This window comes from Gavialis gangeticus, unplaced genomic scaffold, assembly GCF_001723915.1.
Source record: "Gavialis gangeticus isolate Ggan-Ray unplaced genomic scaffold, GavGan_comp1, whole genome shotgun sequence".
NCBI lineage: Eukaryota > Metazoa > Chordata > Crocodylia > Gavialidae > Gavialis > Gavialis gangeticus.
This window is the reverse complement of record NW_017729025.1, coordinates 70,206,134-70,233,508: the sequence shown is the minus strand read 5'-3', so window position 1 is coordinate 70,233,508 and position 27,375 is coordinate 70,206,134. Positions and strand designations below refer to the sequence as shown.

Below are 27,375 nucleotides of genomic sequence, written 5' to 3'. Positions count from 1 at the left end.
CTAAGAAAAGAAATTTTGGTAAATCAGACTGAGAGCCTTTGTATTAAATCCACAAACTCATGCATATAGATAAGCAAAAAACACTAATATCCAGTTCCTAATAACATAAATGTCAAGTAAATGATGATGAAAGATAAAGTATTTATTGTATTTTATCATAAACATCATGCTGTCTCTAGGTGGATACCATTTGGTTTTGTTTTAAACCTGTATGATAGTGTGACAATGTTTGTAATATAAAATATACATAATTTCTACTTGTAATCCTTGGCTCATTTCCCAAGTTCTGCTCAGCACAGTAGGACTATGAAAAAGCAAAAATGGCTTTAGCTCCATTTTATTAACCAGCTATAATATACTTTCTTGCTTGCACCATGCTCTCCATCTTCACAGGGCTACCTATATTGCTGCGTACAGCTGAAATGAAATGGGCATGTGGCTACAGATCCTTTTCATCAATGGTTTTCAATCTGTGGTCGCCAGACCCCACAGACTATGTCTAAGGGGTCTGTGAAAAATGACTATGATCATTCAAAAGCATGTGAATGCCTACACTTATAATGCAAAGGGGTCTGCACCTCCATGAGAATTTTTTTAGGGGTCTGCAAATGAAAAAGGTTGAAAACCACTGCTTTATAGCTATACACTGACTGTGTGAAGGGCAATGGTATTGATTCTACAACATATAGGTATATCAGTGGATCCCATACATTTATGATCCCCCCTACTCTATTCTAGCATTGCAAAATGACAAATGACATTAAGAGGCAACCTGCCCCCTTTTGTCATGATAGCTGCTTAACTGTTAATGTATGAAGTTTGTTTAGCAGGAACCACATAATTAACAACAAAGACTCATCCAAAGTTTGAGATTTGAGAGATTTGGAAATCAATAACAAAAAAGCTAAGGGATAGATAATGATAGACATAGTCCAACACCCAAAACAATCTAACAACAAATTGGTTAATTACCAGAAACTGGTGTTAAGTGAAAGCAATCTTATTAACAAGAAGATATCTTCCAAGTATAACAACCATTTTGGACTGGACAACAGAACTATATAACCCTAAAATGCTAATGCTGACTTTTGGCATTATGATGTGATGAAGGTCTCGTTTTACAGACACAGACTCTTTGTGAACACTTCCCTTCAGAAGCTGACATGCTGCTCCCTGACAAGGGTCAGAGAACAGAACAAGCTAACAGAACTAGGCTGTTGGTCTAGGGAAACATATCACTATTTTGAAACTAAATCTAGGCTAACCTGGCAATTACCACAGAATTGCTATAAGTGAATTTGTATTGATCCCCACTTTTTTATTTTATAAGATTTCTTTTTATCATTGTAAACTGGAAATGAAATGTTCTTTCACTCAAAACAACCTGATTGGGTCATTGATGCTTATGGGCCTCTCTAACAGAGAGAAACTGATTTCTGACATAGATGGAGGCAAGGAACTGGACAAGATCTCATTCTACTTATTACATGGCTAAATGTTACATGAGTATCTAAGAGCTATCTTATTCCAACTTCCTTAAGTCCCAGGACAATTTATTTTCATACCATGTTTGCATTTTGCTGTAAGACTAAATCACAAGAAAACCAAAGGGAAAGAACAGTCCTCTGCCTTACCACACACCTTTATATTCACAGTTTTTCAATACTTAGGCAGGGTGGAATAAGATAGCATCTGGAGTCCTATGTACAATTTTGATGTCTGTTAGGTGGAATAGGATCTGGGTCATTGCCTCCATAAACCCACCCTTTCAGGATATATTTCTCTGATAAGGAGATTAGAGAATATGTTTTCTCCTCATAAGGAGAGCCCTCCTGCTAGCTAGCAAAAACCCAGACCTGGTTGGATTTACAGAAACCTGGTGTAATTCTATTCATGACTGGGCAGTAGACATTGAGGGCTATAGGTTGTATATACGAGACAGTAGGGAGAAAAGGGGGTGGGGTTGTAGCACTCTATGTTAATGAGCAGTACATGTCCTCAATGATCAGGATGGGTTCAAAAGAGGGACAAACTGAGGTTCTCTGGGTTAGAATGCAAGGGGGTCATGGGGAAAGGGACTTGATAGTGGGCATCTACTACAGACCGCCTCACTAGGGGGATGAGCTGGACCTGGAATTTTCAGGTCAGGTCACAGAGACTGTAAGGACAAGGGATGGGGTTGTCATGGGTGACCTAAACTACCCCAATATCTGCTGGGAGGAGCAGTCAGCCAGGTCTGAACACTTACATAGGTTTTTAGCCTGCTTACAGGACCTTCACCTAAACCAGGAGATACATAATTCCACCAGAGTCCTTGCTGGACTTGGTCCTTGCCACAGGTGATGACCTGGTGAGGGATCGGCTCGACTGGTGGGTGCTTGACTACCTACACATTAGTGACCAATGTCTGCTGGAATTTACTCTCCGGCGCAGGGTGGTGAAAGCAAGCAGTAAGGCAGAAGTCCTTGACTTCAGGAGGGCCTACTTCAATGAGCTAAGGAAATTAGTAACAGACACTGGGGACTTGGAGCTTCAATGACATGGGAGTCCAGGACGGGTGGTTGTTCCTTAAGGAGATGATCCTCTGAGCTCAGACGGAGTCAGTCCCAATGCGAACCAAAGGGGGCAAGAGTGTTAAAAAGCCCCCTTGGCTCAGTAAAGACATCCAGGAGGGCCTGAGGGCAAAAAAGGTGGCATACAATCAGTGGATAGGGACAATCACGAAGAAGGATTACACCTCCATTGCTTGTGATTGCAGGGAAGTGGTTAGAAAGGCCAAGGCAGAGGTGGAACTAGAGCTGGCAACCAGGATTAAAGAGAACAAAAAGTCCTTTTTCAAATACACAGGGAGTAAGAAGAAGGCTCCAGGTAACATGGGGCCCCTACAGGACAGGCTTGGTACTCTGGTGCTTTCAGCAAAGGAAAAAGCTGATATCTTCAATGAGTTCTTTGCCTCCATATTTTTGAGCAGGGACTGGGACAACTCCCCTACTAGGATTACGGACAGGCTCAGGGGCCACGACGCCATGCCTAGGGTCAGGGATGACCTAGTTAGGGAACTCTTGGAGGGGCTGGACGCGTATAAATCAGCAGGTCTGGATGCTCTTCATCTGAGCGTACTGAGGGAATTGGCAGAGGTCATAGCAGGGTCCCTGGCACGGCTGTATTAACACTCATGGTGCTCTGGCCAGGTCCCAGAGGACTGGAAAAGGGCCAATGTGGCCACCATTTACAAGACAGGGAGAAATGAGGACCCAGGTAACTATAGGCCAGTTAGTCTCACCTTGGTCCTTGGCAAGGCCTTTGAGAAAATTATCAAGGAAAACATCTGCGGGGGCCCAGCATGGGAGGTGATGCTCAGTGGCAACCAACATGGGTTCATTGCAGGCAGATCCTGCCTGACTAACCTTGTTTCCTTTTACAACCAGGTCAAAGTCATTGGGTGTGGGCGTTGAAGTGGATGTAGTCTACCTGGACTTCAAGAAGGCCTTTGACACTTTCTCACCCCATTCTCATAAAAAAACTAGGTGACTGCGATATTGATACCTACACAATCAGATGGGTGGCAAAATGGCTCAATGGTCGCACCCAGAGAGTGGTGGTGGATGGGTCGTTTTCAACCTGGAGGAATGTGGGCAGTGGAGTTCCCCAGGGTTCGGTCCTCAGGCCTGTGCTATTCAACATCTTTATCAGCAACTTGGAGGTGGGCAGGAAAAGCATGCTGCCCAAATTCGCTGATGACACAAAGATGTGGGGAGAAGTGGGCACACTGGAGGGGAGGGACAAAATCCAACTAGATCTAGATAGGTTACAGAGGTGGGTGGATGAGAATAAAATGGAATTCAATGCAGACAAGTGCAAGGTGCTGCAACTAGGGAGAAGGAACCTGCAATGTACCTACAGGCTGGGGAACACCCTTCTCAACAATACAGTGGCTGAAAGGGATCTACAGATGCATCACAAGCAGGTCCAGCATCCTTCCCCTCTATGCAGAGCTGGTCAGGTCACAGTTGGAATGATGTGTCCAGTTCTGGGTGCTGCTCTTCAAGAGGGATGTGGTTAACTTTGAGAGGGTCCAGAGGAGGGCCACTCGCATGGTCAGGGGGCAGCAGGCCAGGCCCTATGAAAATAGACTAAAGGGCCTTAATCTATTCAGCCTCCACAAGCGAAGACAGAGGGGATCTGGTGGTCATCTATAAACTCACCAGGGGGGACGAGCAGAAAACAGGTGAGGCTCTGTTCTCCCGGGCACCACCTAGGATAAGAGGGAATAACGGCCACACATTGACTGAGAGCAGCCCAGGCTTGATATCAGGAGGCATTACTTTACAGTTAGGGCTGCCAGGCTCTGTAATGGGCTCCCAAGGGAGGTATGCTCTCCCCTACCTTGGGGGTCTTCAAGAGGAGATTGGATAGATATCTGGCTGAGGTATTATGATCCAAGCACTCATTCCTGCCCAGGGCAGCGGGTCAGAATTGATGATCTGTTCAGGTCCCTTCTGACCCTAGAAACTATGAAACTATCTGTGGAGCTAAATTTCATGAAGGAAAACTGTATACAAATAGGAAGTACATGCAAAGAAATGACAAGATTTTTAAAAATTGTGGCAAAGAATTAGATAAGTCAGGCATCTGTGAATGTTTGTGTATAGGTAAAATATGCATCAAGCAGTGATGTATATCACCATCTGGAAAAATAATTATACAAGCTGAGGCTATTCATATACAGATCAACTTGAAGATATGCACCAGGTATTTGTATATAAAACTTAAATTTACTATATTTACTTGAATGCAAGAGGAGCCCTTCCCCTGCTATTAACTCCGGGGGAAAAGCCTCGTCTTAGATTCAAGTACTGACCTGGGGCACATGGTGGTTCAGCTCCAAGCTTTGGCCAGAGCTGAGCTGCCACTGGCCCTGAGTTGAGGAGGGGGCTCATGAGGTGAAGGAGGGGGCTCACAGAGGAGACCATGCATCCTGCCCCTGCTATATCTTGACCCAACTGGGCCTGGAGTTGCCACCACTGCTTCTGCCTGGCTGCATTAGGGCCAGGGACACTGCCACTGCTCTGGAGCCAGAGCTGATCCAAAGGTAAGCAGCAGGGAGTGCAGGTGGTGGGGGGAGAGCAGGGGGCTGGAGTGGGACAGATAGCTGGGGAACAGGCACTGGCATTGGGAGGATGGAGGAGCAGAGGGCAGGTGGGCACACTGCAGGGAAGGCAGCAGAAGGTGGAGGGCAAGTCCAGCAGAACAGGTGGTAGGGGACCAGTCACAGACATGTGGGCAAGGGAACAGACAGGGGTCTGGCCCCTCACCTCTGCTTTCCCTGTCACTGCTGCAGAGGGGATGAATTAAAAATATCCTCCAATAATTAGATTCTATACATGAAAAATTGTAACAAATTTATCATTTTCCATGTATAGAATCCATTTATTATGGGTCATCGTAAATTCAAAGTTTTCTTGGATGTGGGTATTCATGGTACATAATTAGCTGTCTGCATGTGACTGGAAAAATATAATAATTTTAGAATCAGCACACTTAAAAAGTATAGCAATATTTTTGGAATTCATGCTTTCTTTTAAAAGACATATTAAACATATTTTACCCTTTTACCCTAATTTCTACTACTACTAATTATTATGCCTATGCCATTTCTCTCTCTCTCTAGCACGTGTGTGTGTGTGTGTGTTTCAATTTTTTTTTTTTGCTTTCATGTATTTGGATTTTCTTATTTCTGATTTAAATATTTTCTTTGGTGCTTAGCCCTTAAAGAAGCAGAGTTTTGATAACATCAATTTAAAAACACAATGATTTTAAAATAAAAATGAACAAAGAAGTGTTTTCAAGCACAGATTAAAAACATGAAGAAATCAATGGCCTTAAGCTGTGGTTTTTAAAATACATGTTTCTCTTTACAAATTCTTGTTGATCACAGATTTCAATACAGCTCATAACTTTTCCTTTTTAATTGAAAAAGCTTAATTAGAAGTAATAAAGACCACTGCTATCTAAGGCCAGCTGGCAGTTTCATTTTTAAAAGCGGCTTATTTTTACTAATCCAAAACTAATTAATGGTTATCATGTCACACTTGTGAAATGCATAACTGAAGTTAACTTTCCATTGCAGCTTTTTTTTAACAGTAAAACAATGGCTGTTTATGAAACAGAAGTCAAACTGTACATTTAAAATAATTTATATTTTGTAAAAATTCCCACAAACTTGAACACAATATAAAACAATTAGTATACTTTGAAACAGTTATATTAATATTAGTATGAAATACTGACAACAATGGGCAATTTTTCATGGTTTGAAGAGTAGATTAGAACATATTTCAAATAAAATCATTCTAATATAAAAATTACAAACCCTCTTAGAGAAAAAAAGTAAAAACTATGCTGGCTATATTATTGCTGTATTCCTTTACTAACTTATTTTTTTTCTTTATTATTGAAAAGTCATGAAGGTTCAATGGAAAGATTGAAAATTTTGAATAATCCAGATTCTAATCTGGAAGAATATTTAGTAATTTAAACTGTTCAACTGATTTATGATAATACCGAGTTACATTTAGACTACTATAGTTGCATTTAGCTAATATATGTAGAATGCTATAACTATGGACTAAGATACATTTACACTGTGTATCTTTTAGTAATAACATTTGAATTTAAGATATTTTATGTCTTTATATCTTGTGACTAAACTTCTCATTAAAAACACAGAGAACATTTAAAATAAATTCATTTAAAAATAAAACAATGTATGGACTACAGCTGTATTATTTTCAAATCATTCATGATTTCCAAGTTAAATTTATAATCTTAAATGCAGAATTTGAATCCTCATACATCTATCATCTGACCTGTGATCTTTCTGTTGTCTTGAATTCATTCAGAACTCTATTCATGTTTGATAAATATTAATGGTTTATTCTAAGGACAAGTTGTATATTTAGGTCCTGTTTATTTTAAAGAAAGCTCTTAGTGTCAGTTATATAAATTTGTACAATCCAGCATTTCAAACTATCACTGTCCAGAATGTATTTAGAATGCACAACATGAATTCTCTAATCACTGTGAAACAAAGTAAGGATTTACTTAAAGAATAACAAGAGTTCTAATACAAGCTCAAATACAAGTGAAAGATAATCATATATAAACTGAGAAACATCTTTAATCAAAACTATTTACTATTTAATTCATTACAAGATAAAAAGTAATGTTTGCTTCTGGATCAGCTTTATGCATACTTACAAAGCTCATTCATCTAGATATTCTTGCACATAATATGATCAATAAAAATTCCTCAATGACCTGCTTATCTTCTGACACGATTTCTTTTTCTGCATCATTTAATTGCAAATAAGCACTGGTCTGTAGAAGATCTTTAAGGAATTCTGTTCTGCTTCACTAGAGTCTTTCCTAAGGAATAGCATTAATCATAGTTTTATTTCACTATTAATCTAATCCACTAAGCAATAACACTTTCAAAAGACCTTACAAGGGAAACTGCATTTCAGTATCTTGCTGGTAGAGGGCAGATGTTAATTTAATATTACAAATGATTACAATCATTATTAAGAAAATAAAATGGCTCAAATTATCCTTATTACATTTATGCTTTGGTAAGTGATCAATAAATAACCATAAGAAAAGTTGCACAAGTATGAGAACAATGCAACATACTGCATTATTAGAGACATAAAGGAAGGCAGTGGAAATTGCCATAGAGATGTTTTCCATAGTGTTAATGAAAGAGATGTAAAACTCCCTTTTCACTTCAACCCACAACTGAAAATTGTTTCAAATTGGACCCAATGTATAATTTGGCCTGCATTATTTAACATTCAACATTAAAATGAAACACCCAGCATGATTCTCAAAGCTCCAGCTGAAATGCAGGGTTACCAGTTAAGGGGAACAAATAAATCACCCCTTTATTTGTCAACTGAGCAAATTCAACATGGAATCAGTGAGAACCTAAAGCTGGCAGGAGTGCAGCCCTCCCAGGCTAACCGTTCTGGAAACAGGCATTTCACCCATTCCATGTGCCTGTTCTCAGGAGACATGGCACAGGATCAGACTGGGAAGGGTTGGAGCATGGGCTTGCTCCCCAGCTTGCTTTTGGCTGATCAGAGAATCAGGTAGGAAGAATAAGCCCATATGCCACAGTCTGCTGATTATATAGCAGATGCGTAGGGACAGTTTTACCTGGAGGCAGCAGCACGCAGTTGAAAAAAACTAAGCCATGTACAGTGATTCTCAATTGGTGATGCTGCCACAGGGTGCTCTACTCTGAAAAGGTTGAGAACCACTGTTAGAGACTAAGTGAATCAGATACATACGCTTTCATGAGCAAACCTTGATGAACATTTGATAAAGTGAGCTTTGCTCATGAAAATTTATGCATCTTTGATACAGTTCTTCTCGTAGGTGCAGTTCAACCCTGCTTTCTATCTGACTTCATACTAACACAGTTAACTACTACTCTCTTTTCAGAGAGACTCACACTTGAATACAATTCATGGCACATATATAACCTGCCTGAAACTCAAAGGACATAGTCCTATAAAATATGTTTGATATCACCATTAGAAGCATGGAAGGAGAGTACTGATGCACTATCATATTACATTATAAACCAATGGTTTTTTACCTGTGTAGATACAAGTCACCCTCCATAAGCTTTTTTCTGAATTTAGCAGTCCCAGTTTCAAAACCTAATTTAACTCATTTTTGACAACAGAAAAATAATAGAGCAATTCTGTTGAAATAGCTCAGAAAGACTGCAACAGTTCAGAATGGCTTTGACGCTATGGATGCCTATTTGAAATCTGGGTTTATCTTGTGAGAATCAGTTGAAGGTGTTTGCAGTGCTAATATTGCCGACAATCCGCAGCACCCTTAAAATGATTTCACACCATCCTAGTTGAGAATTGCTAAGATTTAGACAAGCTTTCAAATGTAAGGCATTCTTCTTTAGTTCTGTGACCTTGACACCTTTTTCAGTTCTTGAGATCTGAAGAATGCCTTGCATTTGAAAGTCTGTCTAAAGCTATCCCAACAATGAAGTCCATAAAACTTCCTGACCTGCACATATCTGATGCATCAAATCTGCATTACTCCTCCAGTTGTACTCACTACATGTGTCCCAAGTTTTGTATAATTTTGTTAAGCAAAGTTTGAATCTACCCTCAGGTTGGAACAGTAACTATGGCCTCATACAGACATTCAGTTTCTCTTGGGAGAGTCACTGCTCTCTCAGGTGAAACCACGAGCGTACAAATGTTGAGGCATTTTCTACCACTAAAAATGGAGAAAAAATCCTGGGAATGATTTAAATCTGGTTATTCCCAGGTTGAGTTTCTCCTGGAAAAGCAAATGCTTGTACCTGCTGTGGCTTTTCTCAGACAAGAACACAGTCCTTCTCTCCCTTTACCCCCACCAGGGAGACAGTATGTCACTTGCTGGACCCTGGTGCTCCAGCACGGAACAGAAAATGTCCCCTTCAAAATCCCCAAATTGTGCTGCAGAGAAAAACAGTTTGATCAATGCACTTCTGCCTTCTGGTGCCAGGCAGACTAGCAGAGCCTGCAGAGCACACTGAGACAAATATGTGCATAGCACCCCCACTCCAATCCCATGCACATGCACTGTCAGCACTGCAAGCTCTCCAACCTTTAGCATCTCAGCATTGTAATGTCTGTACACACAGCTCAAGGTAAGCTTTTCTCCCAGTAGAACAAACCTGGAAGAATTATCCCAGATCATTTGAATGTGTGTATGCAGCCTACGTAGGAGGCAGAAATGAAAGAACAGATGTTATTGCATTGGGGAGCATGCAAAGGTGCCACCCTACTGTGAAAGAGACCTATCACAAAAAAATTAATATCAAAGTAAACAATAAAAATGCTTGGGAAACTGGAAGCTGCTTCTTTTAACTTATAATTATAGCAAAATTGATAGAAAGTCAATGATAGAAGGATTAATATAACAGGACAAGCAGTTGTTTTATATATTACATTTTCCAGAAATACTTAGCAAAGCCAAAGCCCTTCTGTGAGCAACTGTCTGGAAAGTATACTAAGGGAACCTTGGCACAATGGGAAAAGCAAAACACTTTCAATTTAGGATGGGACATAAACCAAAGCAGGTTATAAAGACAATAGTGGCCCTGGTCTCCAGGCATTTATGAGGGCACTTATAAATGACTAAGGTTACAATCTTCCTGCTGGTCAGTAATTCCCTGGAAAATGTCCTGGGCTTCAAGTGTTATTACCTGTAGGAAATATAATTTACTGTCAGAAAAAATAACAGTAAAAATAACTATATGTACAAAGACAGCAAAAATGCTTCTTGTTACTGCTGAATAAGATGCAAGTCAAAATTTTTGACTTGTTGTATAAAGGGGATTAACAGGAACTGATTGGTTATATCACAGGTCAAGATACTATGCTAGAACTGTCTGACTTCTGAGTAGCTGTGGACCACATTGCCTCATCACCACCTTCCTTGCTCTGTCCCCAGATGAGTGTCAGGAAACAAAAGCTCGAGAGGGGAGAGGGAGCCTAGAGCCCCTGACAGCTCAAGAAGTGGAGGTGTTGATGGCAGCAGCAGGAAGAGGCAATGGAGGGAGGTGATAGTGGAACAGGGGAGTGGCACCTGGACCCATAGGGGAAAGTGCAGGGAGCTAAGGATGTCAAGGAAGTAGGAACCCATGGGCTGCAAGTTAAGCGTTCATGGGCTGCAGATTGCCTGTAGACTGTCATTTGAATAGATCTGTAGATTAGAAAACATTCCTTTTCAGGGTGGAAGCAAAAACCATCCTCTTGCTCCCTACAGCACAGGAAGTGAAATACCTTCTTCTTGTTTCAATCTCTTTACAGAAAGACAACCTCTTGTTTTCACTTCCTCAGACCAGACAGACAACCATCTTCCATCATGCTTTTTCCCTTATTTCTATCTATCCAAACCACTTGACAAATAAAGCCAGAGAACAAGTCTTAAATGTTGTTCTTCCACTCCAGTGAAGTGCAAACACTGCTGGATGTTCCTCCAAAAGCAGTATGGGAAAGAGTCTAATTCCCTGATCTAAAAATATCTGAAGATAATACTTGTTGCAAGCTATGCTCTCTACGGCTCTGTAATAGTTACGCTATTGCACACTGATGATGATAATCATGCACACTGACAGTGATGTCTGCTATCCTGTAATAAGACCTGAGAGCCCACAATAAAGATTTCTCACGTAGATTCTCTCACTGCGTAAATTCCCCAAAATGTTCAATCACATAAATTGCATTGAAGTTAAATGCCATACAAGAGAAAATTTAGGGCCTGACATTCAAATGTCTGATACAGCAGCAGCATAAAAGGCTATAAAATCTGGATCTGGCTTCTGGGAAATATCCCTGACATTTCATATCCCTAATGTTTCTCCAAAAAGTGCAGAGCTAGTGCTATGGTTCGATGCTGACCTGAGCTTTACATTCATCAGGGATATACTAGGGGTCAGAGTTTGGCCAGCGGGTACGAGTATGGGCTGTGTGAAGCTTATAACATGTATATTAGAGATGTTGCTTGCTGTAGTCTTACGGCTCTTCTACACTCCTTTGAGACAAGAGGTCTTTAGTTACTTTCAAATATGGAAAGAGCAACAAACATGGCTTTTTCTCCTCTTAATGGTCCTATACTGAAAGGCATATTGCCAAACCTAAGAACCAGAGCTTAGGAACAAGTGATAAACCATGCTTAGGCCACAAAGTATCAGTGCAACAACTCTTGTGTTGACTTCTATCCAATGCAATTGCATTGAGGTGAAGGAGACTGAACAGGAAATGAGAGAGAAATATTTGAAATTTTATAATTTGTAACTGACTTCAGATTGAAAGATCCATAAAATTATATTTTTACAAAATAAATAAAAAAAAGAACTGGAAAGATTACATATCATCTGCACAAATAATTGTAATATTTTACTGTCCTTTGGCAAAGCAAAGGATGAGGGGTTTTCCCCAATGCTTAAGTAACTCAGTAAGCTATTTTCACATTTGGAAATAGCTTGCTCTCTAATACATGGAGAGGGACCAGCCATCAAAATCTGGAAATATGCAGAAAAACATGCAGCATTCCTGAGGTTATCCTTAAAATATGTAAATTATAGAAGATTTCATATAGTAATTTTAGTGCCAGACTATTTATCCCTTAGTGACTTGAATAACAATATATCAGTGAAATACTAAATAGAAAATCCACAAACAACTTCATTTATAAAGTGCTAAAAATTTTAGAACAGATATTGTAGCATTCACATAAGTTCCACAGTAGTTCCATAGGCAGGCAAGGTTCCTTGGTTAGATGTGATATCTTCTATTAAACCAGCTGAGTAGTTGGAAAAAAGTTCTTTGCAAGCTTTTGGGCACAGTCACCCTTCATCTGGCATAGGGAGTCCTGCTGGTCTGAGACTCCAAGGAACGAGAGAAACTTTTAGCTTCTCCGCTTTTAGCTTTAACAGACTATAAGAGGTATTATGATCTCATCCACTGCAAAACTAGTGGTATAGAGAAGGACCTAGATCAGTATGGACATATAAATTAAAATAAAAAAAACCTGAATGACATTCTGATGCAGAAGAAAAGCAACACATAGAGCATAGATTTAACTTAGGTTGTCTGTGTTCCATTCCTGAGCAAAGTGGGATCTGGTAAGGTTGCCATTCAAACAAGACGTCCAAATACAAATACAAATCCAGTGAGTAAGATAAACTTAGAGGTCTTGGCACCCATAAAAGATTCTTCCTACTGAATGGCAATCCAGAAAAAAGTAGTTCCTTAGCTCTTCCCAGATAATATATCTGAACTAATATTCCTCACCAAATTCCAGACCGTGCCATAGAAACAAAGGTCGATTTTATAATGGAACTTGGAGCATCTCACTAAGGAGTAAAATTTACATATAAAATTCAGATATACTGTGAATGTGGAATGCTGGATGCCTTACAGTGAAACTCAAAACAAGAGGGCTCATATTTTTATTTGAAGACCCAGAGGTTGAACTGATGACAGCATCACTGCCAACCTCTTATACTGTAAGCGGTCAGAGTAGCTGCCCAGGAAGTGAGAAACTAGTGTTCTAAGTCACAGGTAGCAACCTATGGCCCATAGTCTGCGTCTGCCCTGTCAAAGTACTGGATCTGACCTGTGGACATAGGGGCTTTGGCAGCACGAGGGCTTCTGTTGCAGAGACTCTCCCTGTGCCACTGTGCAGACAAGTGGTGGGAGCGGTCAGGTCCTAGCACCTGCCTATGACCCAAAGTGAGCCATTCGAACTCATGGTTAAATTTTGCCTACTCTTGTCCTAGGCACTCTGCAGCCTCATGGGATTCAAAATCCACATTTCTTGCCTCTGAAGAGACTGCCTTAACTAACACTCTCCATTCCCCTGCAAAGCTGGGCTATTGGGAAGAAAGGAATATAAGGTTTATGAGCCCAGAAAGAAAAAACCCAGAGATGGCAGGGCTCTAACCCAAGTGATAGGGGATTCATCTGGGAAACAGATAAATGGGGGTATAGCTCAGGGGTAGAGCATTTGACTGCAGATCAAGAGATCCTCGGTTCAAATCCGAGTGCCCCCTCTTTACCCGCATGATCCAGGGACAACAGGGCAGACCCTACAGTGAAAGACTGCAGGACCTGAACCTATTCAGCCTCCACAAGAGAAGGCTGAGGGGGAACCTGGTGACCATCTATAGACTCACTAGGGGGGACCAGAAGGGTTTGGGGGAGACACTGTTTCCCCTAGTGCCCACTGGCATAACAAGGAGCAATGGGCACAAGCTGATGGAGAGGAGGTATAGATTGGACATCGGCAAAAACTACTTCACAGTTAGGGCAGCTAGGAGCTGGAACCAACTTCCAAGGGAAGTGGTGCTGGCCCCTACCCTGGGGGTCTTTAAGAAGAGGCTGGATGGCTACCTGGCTGGACTCATTTGAGTCCCGTTTTTGTTTTGGGGTTTTGTTGTTCTCTCGCCCTGGCGGGGGGTCAGGCTAGAAGATCTACTAGGTCCCTTCCGACCCTTAATCTATGAATCTATGAACAGGAGTCCTGTAGTGTGGATGAATCTACATGAGACAATTACTGCAGACTAGACTAATTATCTCCACAGAAAACATTCCGCATCTATATGCGTGGCCCTATTAGGCCACAGGAAAATAACTCCGCAGCAGGATAGTACTGTCTTGCTGCAGAGATTTTTACTCCACAGCAGTGTACATGTAGGCGCTGCCCCAGGGGCCTGGCTGGGGCACAAAGGTGCTTCAGTGAAGGGCTAACCTGCTAGCTAGCCCTGTACGGAAGCACCCTCATGCTCTGGCCAGCCCCTCTGCAGCACACTGAACCAGGTTGGAACAGCTCCAAGCTGGTAGGCTGGACCTCTGCCCCCCCACCAGCCAGAGCTGCTCCAACCCAGCTCAACATGCTATGGTCCCAGGTGCATGTGGAGACACGGCACCGGGGAGCAATAAACTCTGGCATAATAAGCATGGGAGTTTATTGCATCACATTAACATGCACAGGTAGACGTGCCAGTTTCTATATGGTCTTCAGTTCAATTCTAGAGCTCTTCAATTCGTATTCTTCAATAGTCTTTGAAGGAGGAATCAAAATGAGTCCAGGATTTTCTTTTTATACAGCAGCAACATTTTCTGGCATAAACTTGTGCCAAACAACTCTCTAATGCCTCAGTTGTTAGGATGACTGTTTGTGGATCATTCATTTGAACTAAGGTGCCTAAAATCCACCTGAATTGCATCTTAGGTATTAAAGTACTTTTTTGGATTTGTTCCCGAGAGACAAAACTCTGCATTCTTATTAAATCGAAATCAAGAAGCTACTTTACTCAGAAAGGAATTAACAATCCATAAAATTACCTTATTGTAGTGGAACACTAAGGATTTTTCCACACAGCAAAGGCACCTATATTTTTTTTAGCTAATTTAGCTACTCTTATTTGACCTAGTTACAAAATGTAATGACCAATGTTTGTGCATCTATGTTCTTTCTACTTAGCCATATTATGTTCTGAACTATGGAAAAATCTGTTTATCCAATAATACATAAGTAGAAGATACAGTATTTAGAGGGGAGGCAAAGAATGCCATTACTAGCACATGGAACAATGCAATTTAGCGTGTTTATTGATAAGAAAACTGACAGAAAAAGACTAACCAAATCAGTTGCCTCAGCACTGTTAAAGATGCTATCTCCAACCAAATTAATGGCATTACAGATCAATTACTAGGAAAAATTATCTGTCATTTTAGGGCCTTGTTACACATTGCACTGTGAGCTGGTCAAATGTTGATCGGTGTTAGTGCTAGCTCGAGTTTGGAGCAGTCTCACATTCAGGCCAGTAGGCGCCTGGAGGACTGAAAGGGAAGAATCCCTGCCCCTCCCATTCCAGGTTTCCTCTCTGTCCCCTAGAGATCCCCCAGTTCCCTGCCACACCTGAGACACCCTCCCCACCAGACCTCCCGACCCTTGGGGCTCTTCCCCTGCTCCCCATACTTATTTGTGGCCGTCTGTTAGGCCTGTGCAAGGTGGCTAGTATTTGCTTCAGATTCAGCTGATTCAGGGGACAATGATTCAATTCAATGATTCGAATCACCATCCTGAATCAATTTGGCTGAATCCAATTCAGAGATTTGGCTGCTGCTGAATCGGCCAAACCTCTGAATCAAATAGGCCCCGACACCTGCCTGCTCTCCCAGCCCTGTCAATGGCTGTCCAGCCTGTGCCCTGGCTCTTAAAAAAAAAGCCCTGTACTCACCGGTTGCTGTGAGGCCGGGGCGGGGGGTGATCCCTGCTGTACTCCACTGCCCCATGCTGCAAGACGGGCTCTGTCACAAGCCCCCAGAAGTGAGTGCAGAGTTTTTGGGGTTTTTTTAAAGAGCCGGGACTCTGAGGCCAGGCGGGGAAGCCATTGAAGGTCCTGGGAGAGTGGGTGGGGGTCAGGGGATGAGGCCTGGCAGGGATCCTCACCCAAGGTCTCTTCTCCCCTCCTCCAGTTCCCCGCTGCTCCCAGCCCCCTACTTACTGGCACCGAGTCTGGGTCCAACTCCCTGAAGCGGCAAGCAGGGACTGCCTGAATCTCCAAATCTCCCAAATCTTTTCTGAATCGATTTGGAGAGTTTTGAATTGATTTGGACCTTTTTATTAGTCTCCCAATTCAATTAAGAGATTTAGCTGCCGAATTGAGCCGAATCTCCTCTGAATCGAGCCAGCACCCAAAGCTTCACACACTTCACAATGTGCTGTCTGTCCCAGGGGAGCAGGCAGGAAAGACAACCTCCTTGCTCAACCCCTGGCACCACTGCTATCAGGCTGCTGCTCTTTTTTGGGCTGAGCCCAGCCTAGAGAGCAGCAGTGGCAGGGTAGGCAAGTTAACCCTTCCCTGCATGCTCCCCTGGGATAGATAGTACAGGCAACCACAAGTAAGTAGAAGAGTGGGGATCTGGAGTGCTGGGGAAGGTGGTAGAGGGCAGGGAGTAGGCCTCATCTGGGCTTGCAGGGGGAAGGAGGTGGGTGGGTTGCTTACATTAACCTAGAGTGGCTACACATTACTGTAACATGCATTATGTTCACACCAATCAAAAATAAACATAGGCTGGAGTGGTATGTCTTTTAGCCACCTAAACAGTGATTACAACTAGTTTTAGTTGCAAATGTGTATATAGTCCAGGGGTTAAGAGCTCCACAAACCACCTAAGATTAATATGTAACAAGGCCCTTAAGCTGCTGATGAAAGTAAAACTGTTAACTTAAATTTATTAATCAAGAACCAGTATTAACTATACTAATCTGTGGACACAATCATGTTTAGAGCAGAACAGAGCCCTAAACTCAATCAAAAGAATATAGAGAATGGGTTTTGAGAGAGAGAGAGAGAGAGGTTTGCTTACTGAATCATTCCTCAAGCTCTGACCACAAAAAAAGCCCCTTAACAAAATACTTATCTGACGAAAAATATGGAACACAGAACTCAAGGGCTAACAAAGGGACTTGAAGGAGTTTATGTTCCAGATGGAAATAACTTAACTAACTAGGCTGAAAATCAGGAAAGTTATGAGAATCAAGTTGTATGTCACTGAATCACACTGTGGTACTTATGCAAGACCTAATTTTAATGAAACAACATAGCTAGATTTCAAATAAAGAAGCGTTTTTTATGTAAAGTCTGGTTGGAAAGCTACTTTATCCTGCAATAAACACTGAGATATCAATTTCTTAGATCACAACCTACACAAGTGAAAAAATACCTTGGAAATTATAGTCCTCATGAATAATTTCATTTTCAAATGGAAAACGAGGCAGAGGTCAGCAACTGTTTATGGACAATGGAACACTATGTACAAATCAAGTCTATCAGGACCCAATATGGATAAAGCTTACAGTTTTAGATTACTTTTAACATGTAACACTCTACTAATTACTACTCTTAAAAGAAGAAATTAAAACAGCTGTCTGTTGTCTCTCTCCCCCATTTATAAATTTATTGGAAACAGATGGAAAGCAATTTTGGAATTTGGGTCAGAAAAAGAATCCCAAATATGATCATGAATACTAAATTCAAGCTAAGTTAAGGTTTAAATTAATATTTTCAAAACCCTCCTTAGGGTGCCCATGTTACTGAGGGGATGATAATGGAGGGTGAATATATGATCAAGGCAGGGTAAACTAATTTATTCAAGTGCATTAACTAACATTAGTCATAGACTAAATCAGAGATGCACAAGCTTTCGTAAGCAACAGCTTACTTCGTTAAATACCATCATATGACTTGCAGAGTCTCCAAGCACTCCCTTCCTCCTCCAGCTAAAGTGTTCTGTCCTTGCCTCAGGGGGCAAGACAGTACAAGACATTGTGGGGAGCTGAGGGGGAGTCTGGGCTATGCATGTGTGTTGCGGGTATTGGGAGCAAGCCAGAGACATCAGTTCCATTCACATGGGGCAGCAGTGTGGGTACTTGTGAGAACTTCTACTGCAGTGGGAGGGTGGGCACTACACCCATGCATCTGCACAGAGCAGCAATGCGGGTGGCAGGGAGTGCTTGAGTGATTCACTTCCTGATTTTGCAACACTATGAGACCCTCACTAATCCCCTTCTGTGCCCCCATGATGAATTTATAGGCAGCCACAAGGTTGTCTCTCAACCTTCTCTTGCAGAGGCTGAAGAAGTCCAGGTACCCTAGTCTCTCGTAGGGCTTGGCCTGCAAGCCCTTAACCTTATGAGTGGCCCTTCTCTGGACCCTCTCCAGGTTATCCACATCCCTCTTGAAGTGTGGCGCCCAAAACTGCATGCAGTATTCCAACTGCGGTCAGACCAGCGCCCGATAGAGGGGAAGTATCACCTCCTTGGTTCTGTTTGTCATGCATCTGCTGATACATGATAAAGTGCCATTAGCTTTGCTGATGACTTTGTCACACTGATGACTCATGTTCATCCTGGAGTCCACTAGGACTTCGAGATCCCTTTCCACTTCCGTGCTGCCGGGATAGTTAAACTAGGGATTATTCTGCCTTAAGTTGGGGGTTGGATTAAATGACTTCATGGGGACTCTTCCAGCCCTACTTTCCTATGGTTTATTATAATACATAGACAGAGTGAATTAGATGGATCTGAGAACAGACATACAACTCACCAGTGATAAAATTAGTGTAATTTCTACACAAAAATAGGGCACAAAGAGTAGAGCGCTAATATATTAGATCGATAAAAAAAAATTAAATTTAATCACAAGGGATAGATTAAGATCCAGACTCTGCACCTAGTCACAGTTATATGAATAAGTTAGACATTCACATTTCGTGTTCCTAAATGTTATGTTTTGGTCTATAATGGAAGATGTGCATTACATCCTCATAACCGCCCTCTGGTAAGGGAAAGGCAGACTGCACAAAGACTTTATTCTGCTGGGGTAGGAGTTTTGCTATACCACTAGTAATGATTACCATACTTAGGAAGCAAGAAAATACCAGGAAGAAAGGAAACATCTTGGAGGAACACACATATGTGGTGCAGAAACTTTTCCCTACACTGTTATTTGGGAACATTCATCAATAGGATGCATCTGAAAAGGGGAAAATGGACATATGCCAGCGGTTCTCAACTTTTTTAGACTTGAGGCATCCCTGGATAGATTTGAGGTCCCCCTTGGAAAATGCCAGCTCTTTGTTTTCATTCCTTTTTTCCTAGAGAAAAAAATAGAGCAATTTTTCTGTTGCACGTAACTCAGAAATTCCACAGTTATGGATTTCTATTTGAAATCTCTGGTTTTACCTTGTTAATCATGCTTGTAAAACTAACAGTGCTAACACTGTGTGGTTCCCCATGGAACCCTTCAAAGAATCTCAAGGAACCCCAATCTCAAGGGTGCTATGATGACTTGGTTGAGGATCACTGGCCAAGACCTGTTTTTTTAAATATTTTTTCCCTTAAAATATAATCAGTGCAAAATAGACATAGACTAAACATGATCCTATAAACAATCTTATAACCTTCATCCTGCTTCATTATAGAGATATTAGTTATTATACAATCAATTAATTTTTAATACAAGTATTAAAATTTATCTTTTATAGATCCATAGAGAAATAAGAACTCCTAACTTGAAGGATACTGAAGAAAAGTTAAGTTGAATTCTTTTTTTCCCCTGTAAACAACAAAGATACACTCCTCCAATTTCAGGCGTATCTACCATATTAATATGATATTACATGTCTGCCAGTGTTTATGATATAAACATGACTAAATTCATGATGTAGCAACATTTAAGTTTCCAGGCTAAAAATAAAGGAAAATTGGGTAATAGAAAAAGAAGCTCTATGCAATTTTTAATCGCCTCTAATTCTAAAGAATCTTTGGCTCTTTTTCCTTTAGTAAAAGTTTGCAGTTCATTAGTTTTTAATGTGGACAATTGCCCAGGGGCATTCTGGTGAGAAAATTATAAACAATACATTTTTAACATTAGTGACTGCAGATGTATAGCTTCCTGGAACAAAAATCTCTTAAATTTTTTTGGTCTTTGTTGGCATGGCAATTCAATTAACACAACATAGTCACAGTTTTGAAGGAGTTGATCTTTTTCAGTGTGCAAAATCCATTTCAGGGAAGCCCTAACTACTTACTGCTAATTGACAGAGTCACTACTATAAAGTGAATAAAAATATCTTTACAATTTTCAGTTTTGGGTTTGCAAAAAAAACCCAATGATTCCAGAAATGTGAGAATGATGATCAAAATTATTTATGGTTTAATTTACACAGATAAAAACCAAAACATTAAAAAGTAGAGACAATAAAGCCACATTTTTGATGGGTTCAATCAGCAGAACCCAAACTCTTGACTTAATGAAAAAAGTGTGCCTGGGGCTGCGGTTTAAAAGTCACTCTCAACGCAGACAATACAAGGAGCACAGTTCTAGCTGGCATGGTTCACACACCAGAAAAAAACCATAACATCAGGAGATTAAATCATTTCCAATCTATTTGAGGTAGTCTACTGGCAGGACCTCCAGTAGCCCTCTAACCAGCTTAAATTCTCCTCAAGTTTCCTGTTTCATGTCCTTGCGATAAAGTATTTAGTAGACTTCCAGATTCATTGGACTCTGACATGGCCATGCTGTAAGTGGGTTGTCAACCGTGCGCCTCAGCACCCGTGACACCTCTGCCCTTCCCTTCAACCAATACAGGCTGTACGCAGGACATTCCTTCCCCAGACTCCTTACTCAAGATTGTTAACAGAATGCAAGGTACTATCTTATTATAAAAGATCATCCATAAAGTAGAGGATTTTAAATCTCACAAGATGTTATACAGGCAGAACAGGGTGTATTGTGAATGCAGGTTCAACCTCACTCTGAATTTTCTGACTTGTTGTGTCCACTTAAAGAGCTCTGTAATGTTATCTTCATTCAATGGTTTGTAAATATATCTTTACAGTTACTTTTGGTTAAGAATCTTTGTAACTGAAGAACTGTATTAAAACAGACATTAGTTGTTTTTCTGTAATCCTGTTGTATTGGTTACTTACACAACTACTGACAGGTTTGAGATTACCGTGCTGGAACCTATTTTCATGTGACAGCCGCAGTGCAGATACTTGTCGATATACTGGTGCTGAATGTTAATCACTGCTACAGTCTAGAAACAATTGCCAGCTACGTCACTTAACATCAGAATGAACAGCAAAGCTTTAATTGCCTTATCATATGCCACATGCTTCTTGATGAAATGGACAGACACCAGTAGGAAATACTGCGTGGTATAAAATGATTATAAACTCATAAGAATATTAAGGTTTAGTGATAAATGCAACTTCAGGAATCAGTTAAGATCCTCATATCTTCCTTCATTTACAAATTTTTAATACTATCCAAAAAGAGATGTGGATTATTTGTACAATGATTGAATAAAAATAGATTATGAGTAAAATGAACTAAATAATGTAATGCGAGATATGGACAAGGCACAGAAGCATACATACTTCTGTAGTTTGAATAATGACAGACCACTTTGACATAAACCAGATTTCTAAGTAGTAAAATATTATTTGTCAGAAGTAAACACAAATTTATTTTTCCTACTCTATAGTTCTAAATTAGAATTCGGATTGTAAAAAAACTGCATGATACAGATCCAAAGCAAAGCATGTCTGATGCTATTTAAACATGCCTAAAATCATGTTAAATAACATTCTCGTTACATAAAAAGATTATTTTCCTCAAGAATCAGCTTGTAGCCACTTAGAAAAAGAACACAAACAAAGGAAGAAAGAAACTCAATCAGGACATTAACAAGCTAAATAATTAGCTGCTTCTCAACATTTTCAATACCTTATAATTAAAGAACATATACATCTGACATAAGATATGAAAAAAGACATGCCAAGTACAGTATTCATAAAAAGAATCTGACTTGCTCTTTGCAAATGTTTAATCTTTGTCATTTAACTGCTGATGAAGGAAAATAATCATTGCTGGAGTGGCAGGCGGCTATATATAAGATTTGCATATCAGTCTGTTGGACACTACAACATATAGTTTTCTGACTAGTGCCTCTAGATATACAATTTTTCTCTCTAGATTTATAATTTTTTGTGCCAGACGTCACCTTTAACAGATTCTCTTGCAATAATTAAAACTATATTATATGTTATTTTAATACATGCATGTCCTACTGTATGCTGAGCTTTGTTGTTTAGCAATAATTTATAGGTGTTTTAATTATCCATAAGAAAATTAGCTTGTTGGAAAGAAAATCCTTCTTGGGAATCAAAACAAATTTGTATAAAACCTGAGAAAAGCATTCCGATAATGCAATTTTAACAGATTATTTTCTTAATACATACTGAATGTAAAAATCATTAAAATACAGTAGAGTATTTTTTATCTTAACAATGTACTAGTATACCTTAAAATGTCAATGAATAACACAGTATCTGATATACCCACATCTAGTTCTTAAGTGGAAGGTATTTAGTAAATAACTTAGGACTTTTCATCAAGTAAAGCAAAAAATATATGCAACATGATATTCTTAACAATAAATGAACTACATATGTAGCTCAATTAAAAGAAAAATTAAAACAACATGAAATAAAAAATACTCACTGATACAATTTATGCATTTTAAAAAATAAGAACCAACTAAGATGTAATCAAAATTAAGATGAATTCCATTAAAATGTTTTTAAAACATTATTTTTACTTCATTTTTATCATTAAATTTTAATTTCAAATAATTTTACTTTACTAAATAAACTGGATACATACTATTACCTCTACATTAAATGTCACAATTAAGGATAAACCTATCCTGTTTCAGTTTCTTTAAAATTAAATGTAGACCACTTTATTTATCTATTTAAATATGGCATTGATGCTAATTCCATTCTATGACATAGGGATCTTGGGATTATATATGTGCACACATATATATACACACACACACAGACACTTACTGCAATTACAGATTCACAAATACACACCTACAAATACATACATTTTTATTAAAGTAAGGTAAAAATAAAATTATTATTTATAATATATTCTATTGTCATTAGATGTTTAAAAATTCAAAAAAAATACTCAATGGAGAAAACTTTACCATTCAGTTTACCAAATTTTTGAAAAGTTTTCCTTATGCAACAGTGTTAGATATCTATGATTATGGGTGTATACATGTGAATGAACGAATAAATCCTTAACCCACCATATCTTTTTCTCCAGTCTGCATGTTGTCACCCGTGAAAAGTATGGTGTAGATGGTAGGATGATACTGTACCTGATTGGCTCTGGAGGTGGTCATGGGATCAGATGGAGAGGACTTGGTGGTAGTTGGGGAAGATGGCAATGTCTGGGAACAAAGCAGTTCAGGAGCAAATCAACCTTTACAAGCCTTAGACTGAACAGTCAAAATAAATAAACAAAAGTAATGTAACTAGAAAATTAAAAGAATAAAAAAGACCAAAATCCTTCTCCTACTCATTCGAACTTAATGGAATTTAAAGTCAATTGAGTAAATAAGTAATGCATGTAAGTATGCATGCATATGTGTGTAAAAACAAATTCATGACTTGAAATCAAGATGGTGAACTCACATAGATACTAAAAGGTATGCTGACTACATGAGGAATATTTTCTTTCCCCTTTCCTCTTCTTGGGGAAAACAAAGACTAAAGTAAACACAAATTCCAGCAAGTTCAATGAGCACACTGAAAACAGTAATGTTTCTGTAAACAAATAGGGCTACTATTTGGAAGAAATAGTGAAATCTACTTTGATATAAAATTTTTTCATCCAGTCTTTGTATAGAGTATATCCAACAAGCTGATTCCAAAATAATATGGTTATCCATATCTTAAATATTTTAATTCAAGCTACTGAATTTTCAGCAATAAATTAGCTGTTAAAATATTCATTGATTTTTTTTTTTAATCAAGAGGCACATGTGAAAAATGTAAACATCAATCTTATAAACAAACATGCAACTAATGCCATCACAACAAATTACTACAATATATTTATCATTAGTGTTAAAAGATCATTATTTAATTAGGGTAAAGGTTAATAATGTAGCACCAGCCTGTGTTCAAAATAAACACAAAAATAATTATGAGTCATATTTATTGAAAAGATTTTGCTAAATAAGATACATATACTTAACATTAATTGAACACATTGGTTATCAAAAAGCACTTCTCTTGAAAAATATATATACACACATATAACTCTCTTAAACATTATTCCTAACAAAATTTTCTGTTCATAAATATAGTGAGAATGTCAGATATTAATTTCCATAACAGTATACAATACTCATTTAAACACGTTTTTGAACATCTTTGTAATATATAAGTAACTTAGAAAATCTGAAAGTACACCCATAGTATTCTAAGTTAAAATGCTGTACAATGATATGCATTATGCTTTCATATAATTGAGGCAAATCTAGGTGGAAATAAAGCAACCTAACTTTAAACTATGTGTAGTCCTGGTACTTACAATAATTCAGACCTAAAAAAAACAAAACTCATTTAAAAAACTGGGTGCATAGTTTTGCACTAACAAAATCCTGAATGCATGTGCGCAAGTCAGTATGTAAATAGAGAAAGTCCTGTGTTCTGGCAAAATACTGAATTGTACATACACATACAATGCTGAATACTTGGTCTTACATTCTGAGCAATGTAGAGTTCTTTGTTTTGTGTTTTCAAAGTTTGTGTACAAGTGAAGCAGTCAGGAGGAAAACATATTAAGAAATACATAGACCTACTTGATATTTTCAACTTGTAGCTCACATTTAGAAAAAAGAATATATCCCTAAGCATAAGATGCAGTTTTATCAAAAGATGTCTTAACACACACTATCATGGTCAATTCTCTCTAAAAAATAATGGGTATCTGCTGAATTATGTAGTGCTAGTAAACCCAGGAGATATTGTAATGAAAAGAAGGGCAGTTAAAAAGGAGTCTTCCATATCTTTCACTCCACTTTGTTTCTCACAGACTAGCATTATTTAGAAAAATAAATTGTGGATTTCACTTAGAGCTCATTCTATTAGGTTACATCAGTGCAATCGCCTGGGTTTTAATGGAATTACACAGGAAGAGTTTTTCTGTAGACTATAGCAGGCTAATTTTTATCATTTTAGTTACAATTGTACCTGTACTACCACCATGAAGCTGAACAGTCCATTGTCACTTAAAACTCTGGTCTGCACTGTAATTTTATACTAAAAGTACTGGCCAGATATATATTTAAAGAACCAAATACAATTTATAGCCACTTCACAGTTGAGGCTGAGGAGGTTTATATCTGCCTGAGTATTAGCCTAAATTATTATATATTTCTAGGATGTGATGTTTTGGGCAATTGATGTTAATAAAGTGGATATCTGATTTTCTGATAGTCTAGCATTAATTAATCAACACAAAAATAGGATTTAGCAGCTGCCCAACATAGAGTTCTGCACTTCTAACTACTGCATTTACTTGAAAGCTTGTACAGTTTAACACTAAGAAACACCCTATTTTAATAGCAAAGGTTATACACACTGTTAGACTATATGCAATTCTTTATTAAGTATTAACATTCAACCTCCTAAAGCAGGAAAAATATGGGCAGCAAAGAAAAAAAGGAGGGGTGACAGCTCATAGATGATACTTGCAGCTGGCTACTGACTCACATTCCCTAAAATTGGAGCCTTTCATTATTTGAACAAAAACTTGTTAAAAATACATGGTAAGAATAATCAAAGACAAACAATGCTTTCATAATCAAGAAATATGGGCATACACATTTTCTTCTAAATACATACACCAATGACAAAATATTTCAGTGATTTTTCTACGATTCTAAATTCTGAGCAGAAATTGCTTTACATATCAAAGTGTGTTGCATCTATAGCCAAGGCTCTGTTTCTCTGGTTAATGACATTACCAGCATTTTTTTTTACTTTACTAGAACAGCAAATTATGTTTTAAATTAATACAAATAAGGTCAGAGAAATAGGATTCTTTATATACACAGCCTCTATTTTTGTCAAATATTTTTCAATCTAAAAATAATAAATAAGCCTCATCCTGTACCACCAAGAGTGACAGGCCAGAACTCTACGCTGTATGTAAGTTGCAGTCATTTGCCTGTTCCTCTCTAACACTAATTATTCTGCAGGTCACATACCATTAAAGTGCAACATGAAAAAATGGCCACTTCATCCACTAAATAACGCAGCTGAAAAAAAACCCCTAAATGATATATAACAAGATAAAATTTAGCTATATATACAATCCCTCTATCCCCAAATATAACGTGTGCATACATTGTAGTGTGTGAACTATACTTACTTCCTCATTATTTTAATTTTGAAACAACATTTTCAAAGAAAAAAGGAGGGTTTTTTAAATCCTATATTAATGGGAAAAATGTTTTATCCATGTATCTTGGACTGTATTACAAGAATTCTATGCTATACACTTTTATGCAGAATTGCTTATTAAAGAAAATAGGAAGTAATTCAATAATTCTGAATTACTATGCAGCGCAGAATAATTTAAAAAATTTAGCAAGTGTTTTGCATTAGGCAAGTGCTTGAATTTAGAAGTTATTAGGCTTCTGGGAATGAGAAGTATAAAGTGATTAGAAATTATAAGATGAATTCACATTAAGGATTTTCAATTTTCCAGTCTGAAACATTCATACTATTATTGAAGCTCTCCAGTAATTATAGAAGGCCCTCTAGCAAGGCTATAGTAAAGAACCAGTCAGAATATCTATTGCACACAATTTTTAAGAACTTATAAAACTCTGCAACAAGTGAAAACTTAACTAAAAATGTCCAATCCAGGTTGAAATTGATTTTCTTTTTGGTCTCCGATTGTATATACTTTTTTTGTAATTATGAGCATTGGGAAGACAATGTTTAAAGGTTTAAGGGATTTAAGAATTGCTTTGTGCTTCTAGAACATGGCGTCTGAGAAAGTAAATTAAAAAAAGATTCTGCCTCACCCTTATTTAAATGTGTGGTATTTTGGAAGATCACAGCAGACCTTTTTCTCTGTATGGCTCTCAAAGAATTTCAGTTTGCTCCTAAGGTTTGTAACAACCTAAAGTCAACAGGGAGAAGGGCAAGGCCATGACTTGCTATGTTTCACACTTTTTGAGTTACAGAGCAGGACTGACACACAGCAGAGAGCTGGCTGAGCTACTCTAGAAAAGGGGAAGACCCCTGTGCAAAATGTTCCAACAGAGAGAGATTTTAAGGCTCACCTAATATTGAGGGGTATCTAAATATCACAATCTTGTCCTGTAT

The 27,375-nt window shown here is 38.7% G+C and overlaps 1 protein-coding gene and 1 non-coding gene across 4 annotated transcripts in view; one reads left to right on the top strand and one right to left on the bottom strand.

Moving 5' to 3' along the window:
- NOVA1 (NOVA alternative splicing regulator 1) overlaps positions 1-27,375 on the bottom strand; it is a 339,809-nt gene that overhangs the window by 28,846 nt on the left and 283,588 nt on the right. For 2 of the 3 annotated variants that reach the window (XM_019518933.1, XM_019518935.1), the window contains exon 4: positions 23,346-23,417. The exons of the other annotated variant lie outside the window; for it this stretch is intronic. In XM_019518933.1, the coding sequence (XP_019374478.1) occupies positions 23,346-23,417 (72 nt within the window). The remainder of the gene's footprint in view (positions 1-23,345; positions 23,418-27,375) is intronic. 3 annotated transcript variants of the gene reach the window in all.
- On the top strand, positions 13,568-13,639 carry TRNAC-GCA. Its single transcript has one exon. It is a non-coding gene; the product is annotated as a tRNA-Cys (tRNA).